This window comes from Dysidea avara, chromosome 8, assembly GCF_963678975.1.
Source record: "Dysidea avara chromosome 8, odDysAvar1.4, whole genome shotgun sequence".
NCBI lineage: Eukaryota > Metazoa > Porifera > Demospongiae > Dictyoceratida > Dysideidae > Dysidea > Dysidea avara.
Window position 1 is genome coordinate 30651831 of NC_089279.1, and position 16306 is coordinate 30668136.

General features: G+C 37.5%; 1 protein-coding gene across 1 annotated transcript in view; it reads left to right on the forward strand.

Annotated features, from left to right (window-relative positions):
* Nucleotides 1-15371, forward strand: part of LOC136265099 (collagen alpha-1(XI) chain-like) — an 18985-nt gene extending 3614 nt beyond the window's left edge. The window contains exons 2-8 of the mRNA XM_066059886.1: nucleotides 6101-6230; nucleotides 6286-6321; nucleotides 6369-6413; nucleotides 6458-6502; nucleotides 6759-6794; nucleotides 10118-11260; nucleotides 14646-15371. Coding sequence (XP_065915958.1) covers nucleotides 6101-6230; nucleotides 6286-6321; nucleotides 6369-6413; nucleotides 6458-6502; nucleotides 6759-6794; nucleotides 10118-11260; nucleotides 14646-15169 — 1959 coding nt within the window. The 3' untranslated portion in view covers nucleotides 15170-15371. The remainder of the gene's footprint in view (nucleotides 1-6100; nucleotides 6231-6285; nucleotides 6322-6368; nucleotides 6414-6457; nucleotides 6503-6758; nucleotides 6795-10117; nucleotides 11261-14645) is intronic.
* Nucleotides 15372-16306: the final 935 nt, after the last annotated feature.

Below are 16306 nucleotides of genomic sequence, written 5' to 3' on the forward strand. Positions count from 1 at the left end.
GTGTGTAACAATTATGTGATCAAAATTAGCTGTTAAAAACTTGCCATGCCTACCAGACAAACCACTCAGTGGAATGATTTGAAAACCGGTGTACAGATAGATAATCGCCTTAGAAAGGCCCAAAGGCCCTTCAATAATTGAGAAGAATCAGATTTAAGCCACAGATTATAACACAAAATCCAATTGGGTGTAGCAAGTGCGAGATCGAGATACTCTAATAGAGCAGTCATTCTAACAGAGCAGTCACCCTGAAGAGGGATCAACTACAAACAAATCACCCTGTAGAGAGATCAGCTAGAAACAAGTCGAGATCAGCTGGAAACAAATCACCCTGTAGAGAGTTCAGCTAGAACCAAGTCACTCTGTACAGAGTTCACCTACAAACAATGAGAGTTCAGCTACAGTTCAGTTATGTAACAACTCAAGTCGCCTTATTACTTAGGTTATAATCATTCAGTTTATTCAATGTTAAATATACAAATATTTATTCAGACAAAAACCTATGCACACATTATTATAATTGCTTCTCTTGTTCAACAATTCCTGTAAAAAAGTTAATAGGAAGCACCAAACCCAGCTTATGGCTGGCTTTGTGACTTGCAATGCAAAAAGAAGTGATATCTAAACCAAAATAGTCAAGTTATAAAAAAGAGTGCGGCCCCCAAAAAGGCTAGGGTGAAAAAAGTTGTGAAATGAAAAGTTGTGGCAAAGAAATGGCTGTGATGGTACTAGGTTAATGGCAAAAATTTTAATAACAACAATTCAGGTGAATTTGTGCTGCCTCTTCCAAGTTTCACTAGCAAATTTCACCATCACAGCCATTTCTTGGCCACCACTTGATTTCACAACTTTTTTCATCCTGGCATTTTTAGGGGGCCGTGCTATTTTTTACAGCTTGGCTGTTTTTGTTTAGATATTCTTAGCAGCTTACTAAATGAGGAATACATTGTGGCTTTCAATTAATGCAAATTATAATTTCTGTGTACTACTTATAATTGACCAGGTGGAATAGCAAATTTAATGTACATGCAGAAAAATCATCATGATACTACATTAAAGTACCATGCGCAAAAACAGCCAAGCTGTGAAACAAGGGTATAATCTTTACAAACCCAATGTTTAAGATAGGTGGAGGTCAGGAAATGGTTAAATGGCTGCAATGATGAAATTCAAGACACACGGGTGACCAAGAAAGCTAGCGCACCACATCATGCCTGCAGGGTACAGCACTCACGTGAATAACTTGAAATTTGGTCTGTACTAGGGATGCGGGAATTATGCCTGAATAATTTTGGGAATAATGATGAGGTAATAGAATAGAGCATTATTCCAGCATTTTGATGCAGTTTTGGAGCATAATTGGCATAAAAATAAATTAAGATCGAGATACTCTAATAGAGCAGTCACTTACTCTAATAGAACGATCGGTGCGGAATAATTCATTACTCATACTACTAGTAACCAAACATCTTGATAGCAAAAAAAGCTTTTCTGATGAATTGATACCGCTGGATTTAGTACTTTTTACTGCTTCAAAGTCTTGCTGTACAATTTAATTACTAAAATGGAGAAAAAGTTACAAAAATCAGGATTAATTTTAGGAATAATGAGTATTTTTGGGAATAATAAAAGGCATAATGATAAGTTTTTAAAAGAATTTCGGAATAGAATAATATGAAAATTTTGAGCATAATTCCCACAAGCCTAGTCTGTACATAGGTTAACCATCACAGCTCAAACCTTTTATGACTTAAAACAAATTGTACTGACAGCTACAAAGATACAAGGAGAAACTAAAATCATGGGGTGGGAATGCAATTATGGAGAATCAAACAAAGGCACAAAATAATTTGTCCAGGGTTCAAACCAGAGACCCCCATATCCATTTCCCAAACCCTGAACTGCTGCTGTCAGCTGATCAGCTCACTCAATCTCTGTGAAAATTCTTTCTCAATAGTAAAGGAGAATCTAGATTGTTTTAGTACGTGTTCTATTAGAAATCCACAATAAATGCATACTCTATTTAACACGTAGTCAAATAAAGTCTGCTGTACGATACTATTGTAACTTCTATCTTCCATAATGATCAGTGTATGTAGTTAGAAAGAAATTGGGAAGTCTTAAAACCAGTCTATGACTGGCTATGAGGTATTTAAAGCATAAAAAGAAGTGAAATTCAAGCAGAAACAGCCAAGCTGTAAAAAAGGTGCAGCCTTCAAAAGCCTGAGTGAAAAAATTGCAAAATCAAAGGTGGCAGTCAAGAAATGGCTGCAGTGATGTTAAGACTGCATGCTGTGGCGTCCTGTGTTGTTAAGATTTATTAACATCATTGCAGCCATTTCTTGGTTGCCATCTTTGAGTTTTTTCACTCTGGCTTTTGATGGCTACACTCTCTTTACACACGGCATCTTGACTGTTTTTTTTTGCATGGACAATAACATTAACATAAGTGCAATAATTTCTTGGCCTCCACTTTGATTTTACAATTTTTAAACACAGGCTTTTGAATTTTAAACTCTACTTCATAGCTAGTGGCTAGTGGCTCTGGGGCTTGTTTCTGTAAATGCTCTAATAAACAACACACATTTTTGAGGACTTCTAATACAGCTGATTGATAAATCTAACATAGACACCAAAAGACACTGCTATGATATTATAGCTAATTAACCCTACGTATATGCTGATCAATTTTCAACTTCAGCAGTTTACTTTGTAGCCATAACAAAAGATCTGCACAAGAACAGCCAAGCTGTGAAAAAGGTGCAACCTTAAATAGCCTGGGAGAAAAAAGTTGTGGTGGCGGCCAAGAAATGGCTGCAAAGATGTTAATGCTAATAAACTTTAACAATGCACACAGCCACTATTATCATTCCAGCTAGGCCCCGGCCTATTATGCCCAAAATTTATGATTAAGCCCAAAATTATGCTTTCAAAATCAAGATTATTTTCTAGAACTGACTATTTTATTAGAGTCTATTAGTGTTTTCTTACTACTGTATTAGAGTAAGTGACTGCTCTATTAGAGTATTTCGATCTTATTCCTGCAAAGTGTGAATAACCAACAAAGAAACGGTTTAATAAGTTATCTTACGTATTTTTAAATGTGAAATGCACTAATAATACCTATTGGCAGTAATTATTTGCATTTTTTCAGGCGTGCGTATTCTGCATTTTAATTAAAATTTCAAATATCGTCCCTATTATGCTGGCATTATGCTTGATGCTTTTGGTCACCTATTATGCTTTAAATTATGCCGGCATAATCGGACGATGCCTAATTGCAGCCATTTGTTGGCCGCTACCTTTGATTTCACTACTTTTTCACTCAGCCAGGCTTTTTAAGGCCGCACCTTTTTCACAGCTTGGCTGTTTTTGTGTGGATATCACTTCTTTTGTAATTGCAAGTTCCAAAGCCAGCCTGTGATTGGCCTTGATACTTCCTTTTAACTTTTTTTCCTTTAGTACAGGAATTGTCAAAGACTGTGTGGCTATATGTATTTATGAAGAACTGAAATAGACAAATTTTGAAGGCGCATATATCCCAATGATAGCTGGGCAGATTTAACTCAAATTAGGAATGGGAGATGCCCTACCCCAAGGAAGCTTCCACAGCAGAAATGGTTAATTATACCATTTGAAGCTGCTGTGGAGCATGAGAGGTGAAGTCAAATTTGGATGATTTAGCTGCCTCCCTTAGTGCAGAGCTTATAAAATGTGTGGAAGCTGTGGGTGAAATAATTGACAACCGCCAGTATCAAATGTCCAGGGACATCTTTAACCATAGTTCTAGTCAATAATTGACCACTGTTGTGGCTGCAGAAGCACTGGAAATGGCTAGAAAGTGTGGTATAATTTTTAACTACTGCAGAAAAGTTTGACGCTCGTCACCCAGATGGTGAGAAGTCTCTGATCTTTTCCATATTAACAGCATAGACAGACTATGCATCCAACTGTATCGAAACACTTATGAGGAAGAGTTGACTTCTCTTACCCTGGGTGGTAGGGAAGTTTGAAAGTATTTCGTTGTCATGTAAGCAAACCTGTGCCAGTCACCCAGCAAATCATTTACTTATTACTGTGCATACTATTTATCTACAACAACTCTGATATGATCTGGCTAAGCAGCAAGTTTCATCTGGTCCTTTGTGTAGAGCACTAAAAATAGATTTTGCATCTCATGAGATACTAAAACAATATTTCTGTGAAGACGACAATTGTGCCTCCAGTTTCATAGTGGATATAACAATGGGATACTACAATGAACAATCCACAATGGTAGGAGGATTGATCTGTAAAGATTTTTTGGATTGCGGAGACCCTATTTTAGATAAAGCAAACAAGTACTAATTTGTACAAAAAAGAGTCTTCCACACACATCCAATTCTATGAACTTGGAAGACCATAACTTACTCTGCAATAAACATATAAACCTAAATTTTCCCCCATCTGCTAAGGAATGTTCGTGCACACCACTGAGTGAATTGCAAGTCAATAGCATTTTCTAATGTAAAGTTATGGATCGTCAAAGTTGGTACATTGGATACCTCTTTTCGCAAATCTGGTCACATTTGTTATTGGATTGTTTACAGTATTCAATATCAGCATAATTTTAACATATGTAAATATCCAAAAAGTGGTCATGTGACCAAATTCCCTTCATATAGGAGGATTTCCACTGCAAAACAGAACGATGCCTCAGCTCTTTCATTGTTTCTGATGATTTTCACACAGACTGACCTGACCTTAAGATAAAACAACCAAGTGCTAATATATTATTAAACTGTCTGTTGCTTTCAATATCAGTGAGTTTTAACTGTAATATCCAAAAAGTGATTATGTGGCCAACAATCCCATTACACCTATACAGGTTGAACTATAGCACTATAAGATGCATAGAAGTCTTCATTGAGGTAAGAAATATACTCATTGTGACTTATAATTAGATCACCCTAAAATACAATGATATTTGAATAAGCTGTCCAATGTAACTATTATGGTATTTTTGGTCACATGACCACTTTTTGTATATATGTCTTTGCATGCATAGCAATCCAATAACAAATTAGAAGTGTGCGAAAAGAAAATTTACGTACATTTAATCTTGATTTTCAAAGAATAATACTGTGAACAGGCTGTAGGACCAGGTGTGTATACAGACCTTCAGCACTTGTGCTGTAAAGCCTTAATGAATTAATTAAATTTTGAGCATGACAGGCTGGATTTTTGATCATTGGTCAAAAGCACAATAAACTATTTTCAAAGCATAATTGGAGTGTGATAGACTAACAAAAACAAACAGCTCATAGTGTGTAGACAATTATCAAGGTAAGTACATGTACAAACCTACTTATTAAGTCTTAAATTTGAATGAAAACGAAGTCACAAGATGTACGTATATATTATTCTTGGTGATTATGCTGCACTTTTGTTATACATGTTTGGTTTGCCTGAAAAGTGGACCAATGACCTCCATACATATTTATTAAATTAATCCTTCAACTGAGTGGCATGCTGTCCATGGATTTCAGTATGGATGCATGTTGGCAGTGATCAGCCATTTCTGATTATTCATTGATGATACTCGATGGTTGTACAAATCATTATAAAAGTTTACTATTGCTAATTTATACCATTTGATTTGCCGAGATTCTGTACTTATGGGTTACATATGTATGTGTTGATAGGTACAAAGATATTGTTTTTTTGGTTAGATATTACAATACTTTGACAGTTTGTCATAAAGAGCTCACACATAGTGGATAATTAAAATCATCAACTTAAGTGACTACTAGTAGGTGTATGTCCAGATGTTTTATGTCCAACATGTCATGTCCAGATGAATTCAGAGAGTTTAAACCTTGTAGCTAACTGTTCTTAATTTTTGAGTTAGATGTACGTAGAGTCCATGAATTCTTTTTGGGCATTCTTTGAATGCTCTTTTTATGAAGTGTTGTGCAAGTTTTTGAGGAATAAATCTTCTCATGCTTATAAAAATCTTAGCTATCTTTTGAAATGAATTATAGAATTGCATCTTTTCATTATTTGAATGTATTTGTGGTGATGCATAGTAAGCATATATATGCTATTTATTTTCTTGTAGGACCAGGCCCACGAACTACAGAAGAAGTATATTATATTAACTCCTCGGCCTACTTACATTCCAGTGACTTTACAACCATACATACCATGTTTATGTAGAAGTGGAGGTCGTGGGCCACCTGGTTCTAAAGGTGAGTATGGATTCCATGAATTTCAAGGTACTGTTATACATTGATTGCGTTGTAGGGTCTAAAGGTGCACGTGGTTATTATGGATCTACAGGTAACCTGCATGGTCACTCTATGGATCTTTATATTAATGTACTGTAGGGGCTAAAGGCACTAAAGGTGATCGTGGTTATTATGGATATACAGGTACATCAATTAACTTGGATGATCCTTCTATAAATGTGTTGTAGGGTCCAAAGGCTCTAAGGGTGAACGTGGTTATTATGGACTTACAGGTAATTTACAAGTGATTAACTTTTCTTGCCATTCTGTGTGATCTTTATATTTTAATTAGGCTCTAAAGGTAATAATTGTGTATATACAGCTCGTATTAAATGGATTACTTGCATTGTGGTATGCACGATCCAATTGTAAATATATTACATTAATTATTTAAGTTATGATAATTTCTATTTTGCTAAGTTACACAAGTCACTTTAGGGACAGTTTGTTTGTTTGTTTAATATATCATTATCTATACTACGTGTACAGGCTCTAAAGGTGACCGTGGATACACTGGCCTACAAGGTAAATGGCTAATGCATTGCATACAATTTGATGTGTAGCATGGAATATATATTACAATGCATGCAGTGAATGTGGATATACTGGTTATGTGGTATACATAAATATTGCATCTTACAAGTGGGATCATCACCAGAAGTGCTAATCTAATTCCTACTTTAGACCATACGTAATAGAAGTCTGATTTGGGATAAAAAGTAGTGAAACAAGGGAGGTTGCCTATGCACCTGCAGATATACTATATAGTGGACATGTTTAATCCATATAGACTGAAGTAGGGATTAAATGTCCGCTAATATATCTGTAGGTGCATAAGTGACCTCCCTTGTTTCACTACTTTTTATGGCTATGATCTATAATCAGACTGAAAATTCCTATTACTTGTTTGTTCAAAGGAGGATGAAGGCCATGATGCATGCATTGGGCATAACTGCAGTATGCCGTCAGGCTGAAGTGATGTATGACAGTGAAAAAGTCAGGCCTGTAGCCTTAGCGGTTATCAAGTTATCATCTGAGTTTTCCCTTGTAACTGGATTGTTTACAGAGGTCCCTCACATAGTGTTCCTCATTTGTAGTGGGCTGAACATAGCTTAAAATGAAGCATAATGGCACTTCACTTTTCAGTAATAATTGATCGTTGGGCACACACATTAGTCATAGTTATGCTATAAAAAAATATGTCCCATTTATCTTTGTGACAGCGTAAAGTGTCAATTCGTGGTAGTGCAGCATGATGGCTTCCCTATGTAACAGAAACGCTTGTCTGAAGGAATCAGGCAGGCGGGCAGGCAGGCAGTAGAAAATAATGCTAAATAACCTTTTTTAAATGTTTCATAGCAACTAGCTGGAAGCTTTTTTGGCCACTCTGTAGACACTTTTGGGCTTGGTTATGCCTCAACAATACTGCCAAGGCACCATGCAGGTATTGTGAGGCTATAAATATACAATACTATCATACTGTATGATTACAATGCAATAAACCAGCATGGATAAAGTTACTGTAGGAATTAAATTTGCATTTCAGTTCAAGCATTCATTTAAACAGTTAACTTTATACTATTTTTCCCGAATTATGCTGGCATAATCAGTCCATCCCTAAATAGGAATTACCCATGCCACATCTGCAACATTTGAAGCAAGTAGGCTGATTCTTGTAAGCATTCTTCATGTACTACTCTACATATATATGGCAAAGAGTTACAATGAAACAGCTCCTTCATTGCTTCCAGGAATTGGTACTGCAGCAAAGTTTATAATAGAAAAATATAAATCACACAGTATGGTAGTACAGTATATTAGGGATCTGGAAGATTTTGGTTTTTCTGGCCAAAAATATCACCCAAAACCAGCTTCAGAATTGCCTTGGCAGTGTTGGTTAGGTACATGTACGTATAATCAAGCCCAAAAGTGCCTTCAGATTGCCTCCATTAGATTGTTATGAAATTTAAAAAATTATTCAATGAAATTGTCTACTGACTAACTGCCTGATGCCTTCAAGCAAGCATAACTCGATAACTATTTCACTGTTTGACGTCGCTTTGTTTGGAGATGTGCCTTTTGGCATACTGCAGTATGTACAATGCACACATCATGGACTTACCTTTGTCATCCTTGTGTCCCATTTCTTTGACAATTTGTGGTAGCATGATGCATGACTTCCCATTTGTAAACAGGAATCGTCCGTATTTTCTGTGGCGACTGGATTGATTGCAGAGGTGCTTCTAATACTGTTCTTCATTTTCAACACTGTGTAATGGGCTGAAAATAGTTGAAAGTGAAGCATAATGGACACTCCACTTTTGAGTCAGTAATTGATAGCTGGGGCATGTGTTCAGACCACAATTTTACCTCTGGCACCATCCTTTCTTTTGATGTGATATACATGGGTTTACCAGTCATAATATTATTGCAAAAAAAAAGTAAACAAACAAGTATAAGGAAAATTAGGAATTGTAAATTCGATTAGGGATCATAGCAAGAAAATAGTAAGGAAACAAGGGAGTTGCCTACACCTGCAGAGATACTAGTGAACATTCAATCCCTAATTCAGTCTATATTTATACCCATGACCAGGGGTGGATCCAGACTTTTTAAAAGGAGGGTTCCACTCTAACTTCAGAAGACCTAAAAAAAAAGGTCATCGCCTGCTGACAATAGCTGCATGCCCCTCACCATAGATACCCTCACTAACTATATTTCCTTATTTATAACTCCACACATTGCTCCTCTTAAGAATACTGTAACTGCTTTATTAGAGTATCTCAATCTTGACTGCTCTATTAGAGTATCTCAAGTAAGAGAGGCTCTTTCAAAAGGGGGATTCCATGGAACCCTTTGAACCCCCCTGAATCCACCCCTGATGACTAAATTAGGAATTAAATGTTCACTAGTATCCCTGCAGGTGTAAGCAACCCCCTCCCATTTCCCAACTTTTTCTATGATTCCTAATCAAACTTAAATTTCCTAATTTTTCCTTAACTTGTATACAATAAAAACAAATTGAAGTTGTGCTTCTTCTAAAAACCAGGCACCCATACAGTTAATGCTATCCCTTATAATAGGCAACAATGCATATAATTAAAATAGTAGTGTATTTTGTAATACATGAATTAGTTTGTAATTTGGTAATTATGTTGCTATGTACTGCTAAGGAGCGTAAGCCAACGTAAGACCTTCTCAACTGTTTTATCATGTTTTCTCATGCAAACTGTTTAGAGAAAGTTTCGAGGCTGCCCATCATTTTCGTTCATGTAACTACAGGATATGTCCCTCTCATCTCAAAGGAATTCGTTACTTCTGGTTACCTACAAAGTTAGATGTGTCATTTATCAGTTGTTTTACTCCCATATAGCCCATTGTGAAAGGTATTCATAATGTATTCTTCACCCACATTTCAAGCTAACACAGATAAAACCACCTCAAAGTGAAAGCTTACCTACCAGGAAGGTTTATATTGACACTGTACAGACAGTACAGCCTTCATTTCTAGCATACAGGCTGCTTTTAGCATTTGCTCATGTGGGTACAGACAGACAAGCAAATATACAAACAAACATACAACCACAAAACCATGAAAATTATTTACCACAAGAATTTCCAGGTATACAGTAAAATATTAGGAAGTACAGTGTTAAAACAAGGAAGCTAAATCTTTACTGACATGGTAATTTCTAGGTGGTTTTTATTGAAGGCATGGGCTTAAGTAGGAACTAAATTTGCATGTCAAGTGATGATCTTTTCTTGTTCCAGCACTTTTTATTGTCTACTGGCATATAAAATTGCTATAATTAAAAATACTTTATAAGTAGTCAAATATTGTATTTCAGGACCATATGGGCCACCAGGACAAGATGGAATGAAGGGTGCTCTAGGATTAGAGGGTCCACGAGGATCACCAGGGAAACGTGGAAAGAGAGGAGAACCAGGATTAGTTGGGCAAGATGGGTTACCAGGACTTCAAGGAGACCAAGGGATTCCAGGACTAGATGGTCCACGAGGATCACCAGGGCAACGCGGAATGAAAGGAGAACCAGGAATAGTTGGACAGGATGGCTTACCAGGAGCAAAAGGAGACCAAGGAACTCCAGGACTAGATGGTCCACGAGGATCACCAGGGCAACGTGGAATGAAAGGAGAACCAGGAATAGTTGGCTTACCAGGAACAAAAGGAGACCAAGGAACTCCAGGACTAAATGGTCCACGAGGATCACCAGGGCAACGTGGAATGAAAGGAGAACCAGGGCATGATGGGGTACCAGGACTTCAGGGAAAGAAAGGAGACCAGGGGACTCCAGGACTAGAGGGTCCACGAGGGTCACCAGGACAACAAGGAATAATAGGAGAATCTGGACCACAAGGAAAAAGAGGAAAACCTGGTGACCCTGGATTAGAGGGAGCACAAGGAATACCAGGAACAGTTGGAGAACCTGGCTTACCAGGGCCACGAGGGTCACCAGGGGGACGTGGGTATAAAGGGGAACAAGGTGACACAGGACCAGCTGGACCACAAGGAGCTAGAGGGCTGAAAGGAGAAACTGGCTTTTCAGGACCACGAGGAAAACAAGGACTACAAGGACCACTGGGTCCACAAGGATTGCCAGGATTGGAAGGAAAAACAGGATCACAGGGACCTACAGGGAGACAAGGATTGAAAGGAGAAATGGGTCAGCCAGGACCCCAAGGAATACAAGGACTGGAAGGAGAACCAGGACCTGTAGGGCCACAGGGAGCTACAGGGGAACAGGGATTGAAAGGAGAAATTGGTGCTCCAGGATCACAGGGTCTGCCAGGAAGCCTAGGGTTACAAGGACCGCCAGGACCAGTTGGAGTGCAAGGTAAAAGTGGTCACCCAGGCCTTATGGGGCCAACTGGTCCTCCTGGAGATCAGGGTCAGCCTGGAGAACAGGGTTTACCTGGAGAACAGGGTTCATCTGGTGTTGTTGGACCACAAGGCCTTGTTGGTAGTCCAGGTAATTTATAGATAGTGTAGTGATGTGCAATATGTACCATGGCCATGAACAATTTGCCTAATATGCTCAAGCCCAAGTGCCACAGGCCCAAGTATATAACAGGAAACTCTCAAGTGACCATTGTATAATATATCCACACAAAACTGTTACAGTCAAGGTGTGAAAAAATGGTGCGGCGGCTTTAAAAGCCTGAATGAAAAAGTTGGGAAATCAAAGGTGGCGGCCAAGAAATGGCTGCATCGATGTTAATGCTAACAAATTTTTAACATTATTTGCATTAACATCATTGCAGCCATTTCTTGGCCGCCACCACCTTTGTTTTCACAACTTTTATCATTCAGGCTTTTAAGGCCACACCATTTTTCACATCTTGGGTGTTTTTGTGTGGATTTCACTTCTTTTTGTACTTTATAGGGTCCTAAAACCAGCGTATGGCTGACTTTGAGGTTTGTTTTTACTCAACATTTCTTTTCTATGCAGACACGATGATTATTGAAGACAGATTTATAGCTAAATGTATTGCATTGCATGATTTAATTCAATATTTGATAATATTATTGTAATACTCTAATAGAATGCACATTTTTTGAGGACTTTTAATAGAACATTCATAGAATGTTCTAAAACTCTAGAAGTTCTATCTATGAAATTACAAAATTAATGCTTGATCATAAGCTAGAAACTACATTTATAAGGCAGAAATTAAGTGAGGTGATCAGCCAAGGTAGCAGTGGTTCAGTGGTTAAGGATGCAGGTGTTAGGTATGGAGGTCCCTGGTTCCAACTCTGGTAAGGTTTTTTTTCGACATTTTTTTGCACACCTTTTTAACCCCATGGTGACTGCTCTATTATAGTATCTCAATCCTGCGATTTTACACTTGTTTTGTTTTTTGTTTTATAACTTTGTCACTGTGACTCTGTTGCTATTCAAACTATCAAAAGGTATTGCTACGATGATCAGCCTATCTACACACCAATTTCCAAGTTGTTCCTATACTCAATTTACCCTGTAGCCATGACAGAAGTTTGATCTTTTTATGTAAATAAAAGCTCATAACTCCTTGGATATTCCTCAGATTCACAGCAAACTTGGTACGTGAATCCACTGTTACACGCTCTTCATTTGTGCCAATGATCAAGGCAATCGAGTTGCATGTTTGCGTTTTACAGCAATTTTTACAAAGTGTGCGAAAATAAATTGAAGCCTCATAGCCTCCGTACTGCATAAGAAGAAAAAATGAAGAAATCAAAACAAAACTTTGAACGCCCATATCTCGCAAATGGCTGTTACAAATTTAATCAAATTTGCTGTGTGGCCTACCCTACCTGGTGGACAATTACAATGCAAAAATGGTATGCTTTGGAGAAGGGGCCATGGAGCTATGCATGCGTGCAAAAGTCGATTTCTTTCTTCCTGTCAATATACTTACGGTGCGGTGTACCGACTTTCTTGGCCGCATGACACACTACCATGTCTTGATACCACTCAGTGTGCTTACCTAATAGGTGAAAAGCAAACCTATATCCACCACATTTGTTTCATACAAAGGTATGTAAACTTCAATCATGGGATTAAAGCATAGAATATGGTACTCTGACTGGTTAAGGCACTAAGGTAGAGTACTATTCAGTAACGTCAAAATTATCAGCCATTCATTACTATGTGCATGTAAAGGTCTGACTGAACAATATTGTTGGCAATTTAATTAACATTTTGTGTGGGTTGCATTTGCAAAACTGCATTATACATTAGCAAAGCAGTTTTAAGCTTTTGATAACCTCTAATCTACAGTAACTCAGACCCATTGAAATATGTGGCATAATGTACCCATTTGCTACGTGAATATGTTTAGTGTAAAGACCGCCAGCATTCATTAGCACGTGAAACCCTATACACTAGTTTTAAAAGAAGGCCAAGCATTGCCAAGTGGGACAACACATTGTTGTTGTTATAATTGAGCTAGTAATCCACACACACACACACACACACACCACACACACACACACACACACACACACACACACACACACACACACACACACACACACACACACACACACACACACACACACACACACACACACACACACACACACACACACACACACACACACACACACACACACACACACACTGTGATACAGTTTACTCACCCTTGAAATTGAGTTTTGTGCCTATGCTGCATCCATATCATCATTTTCTATGGATTATTTTCCCTTTCTACTGTGCTGATTGGAAGCCCTCTTATATATCAAATTAAGTTAGTTAACAAACGATAATCCATGCACAAAAGGAGATTTAGATCACCAAGTTTCACTCCTCTAACATGTCTCGTATCATTTCCTTCTACCCCTATTCTACTGTTTTCAACCAACCTTAATTATGAACTGGATGGCAAGTTTAGTTTACTGATCAACATACAACAGATAGAATATTATAATGCTGCCTATCAGAAAAGCTCAAGGCTCGGTGTAACAAATCACAGCTACATAATGCTCTTTGTGATCTACAATCATACCTCTGAATGTACGTTTTACCAATGTGTCGTCCTCTTTCTGCATATTCAGCCTTACACAAAATCCATTCTTCTTTAGCTAGCATTATGGCCTGCCATGCATCACTACGGGCAACAACAAACTTACTCCCATATCTCTTTGTACTCAACCACAAATATATAGCTTATTTTTAATGGTCTGATTTTTGTAGCACCATACTGAAATCAATCAGCTAAATCTGCTCCAGCCGCTTCACATTATGCACGTTTTAAAGTACTCCACCTTCTTGAATGGTGCCATCATCAAACCATTTTGTTTCTAGCATCTCACCTATAGTCATCAGATGCCTACCCTTAGCTATAAACTTGCCTTGGTCATCCACACTCTCATCCTGAAGACTCGAAACATCCCTAAAATACCTCTTCGTGCCAACTACGTGATCACTATTATAGCCAGTTCCACACATCACTTTCATTAATCATGTCCTTGGGTTGTAAATTATCTGTGGGTACTGGGCAGGTAAATTAATGGGTAATATATAAAGCTTGGAATGAAATCACCTTTCAACAAGACCTTTTCATGTGGTACCATCACTAACATGTTTAGAAAATTAATTAATGCCACAGGGAGTTAAAGACATAAAAAGATTAATATGGCCATAAGAAGGCCACCAAAGGTCAAATCTGTCATGGTAGTATATCCTGTCATGAGAATTACTATAATTTATGTGGAAAATTTCATGGTAAAGTGTACAATATTTTGGTTGTGTCGCTATATACTTCCACTGTTAACATATAGGTTAATAGAAATTAATATGTATGCTCTGAAATTGAGTGAAGCAGAGATGATGCATGCACCTGTCTTATAAATGTGCATTTCTTAATATTCAGGAAAAACTGAAGCATTGTACATTCGCTGGGGCCACAGTGAGTGTCCAGAAACTGCAGAGGTGATCTATTCGGGTAAAATGGCTGGTGCTAACCATGCAGAGAATGGAGGAGGTAGTAATGCTCAGTGTCTACCAGTAGATCCAGAATACTCAAATGATGTCAGTATCACACAGAAGAGGGCTTACATATATGGAGCAGAGTTTGACAGTGCTGCATCTGTTGTAAACCACGACATCCCTTGTGCTCTTTGTCTTGCTAATCGTTCAACTACTTACATGGTGCCAGCTAAAGTTAATTGTCCCAGTGAATGGACCAAAGAGTACAAAGGATATCTGATGACGTCACTTGGATATCAGCCAAAAGTTGACTATATGTGTGTGGATGAGGCTTTCAAGAATGCTAAACAAAGTGGTAAAACTGATAAAGGCTTGATGCTGTACCCAGTGGAAGTCAAGTGTGCATCTCTCCTTTGTCCTCCTTATAGTAAATCAAAAGATTTAACTTGTGTAGTGTGCAGTAAATAACTATTCTATATACCTTCCCTAGACTTGGTGTGTACTAGTTGCATTATGTAGTGTACTAGCTGTGAATAGTAGTAGCTTCCTTACTATACAGATATAGGGTGTGTGAATTTATGACTGCATGTACTGCATTAGCTATATGGACTAATGTATACTGTTCAATGGATGTCTGTACTGTTTTTAATCAATTTTGTTGTTGTTTTTTTTTTGCTAAATTTTACTGTGGGGGCCTAATTGTGATTGATTTCACAGTTATGCACTATACAGAAGGAGAGTGTACTGGTATCAGTGAATATGATTATTACTATAGCTGTTTGCTATGCTTTTTTTAAGTGTGATAGAGTATCTATTAGTACTGGGCAATTTAGATTTTTCTTATGTCATATGTCATGGCAAAATTTATTAACAATATAAATATTTATCATGATATACAGTTAGTACCCGTAACAGTTGATAGCTTACAAGTTACAATACTTAGTCTTAAGGTTGAATCTATGATACCTTTTTGTCATCTTTATCTATTACAAGTGTAATTTGCATTGGCTCTTTGAACTATTGTTTCACTGCCCACTGCATTGCATCGACCATTGTAAACATATCTACTTATGCATAGCACCTTCAAAATGGTAGAAAAGCTTTGACCCCCAAGCGTTGCACTGCACCCTTATTGAGAGTGTATTTGATACCATTAGATGTTCTGGTAACATGTACATCCAGTCTAGTATCCTTTCTACCATTTTGGCAAAACTAGAGACACCATTTTGCAAGTTTACATAGTACATGGTTAGGTCACATGAGTTCCATCACGATAATAATTTCTAGCTAACATAATAAATATATCATGGTACAAAATATATTTGGTATATTACCCAGCACTAGTAATTATAATTATATGACCAAAAGTTTGCTAAATTATGAAGAAGTTGAGTTAGTTTCTGACTTCTGAGATCTATACTAAGCTTATTAGAATTACAACTGAAATTGAGTCATATTGAGTATGGGCTTTGAATTTGATATTTGTAATTACTGGCAGTGGAATACTTTATTAGTCACAGCATCTGTACAATGTATGTACCAGCATTTATAGCGTTATATATGTATAACGAATACTGATCAAGGTCTTCTGTATAACATGGCTAG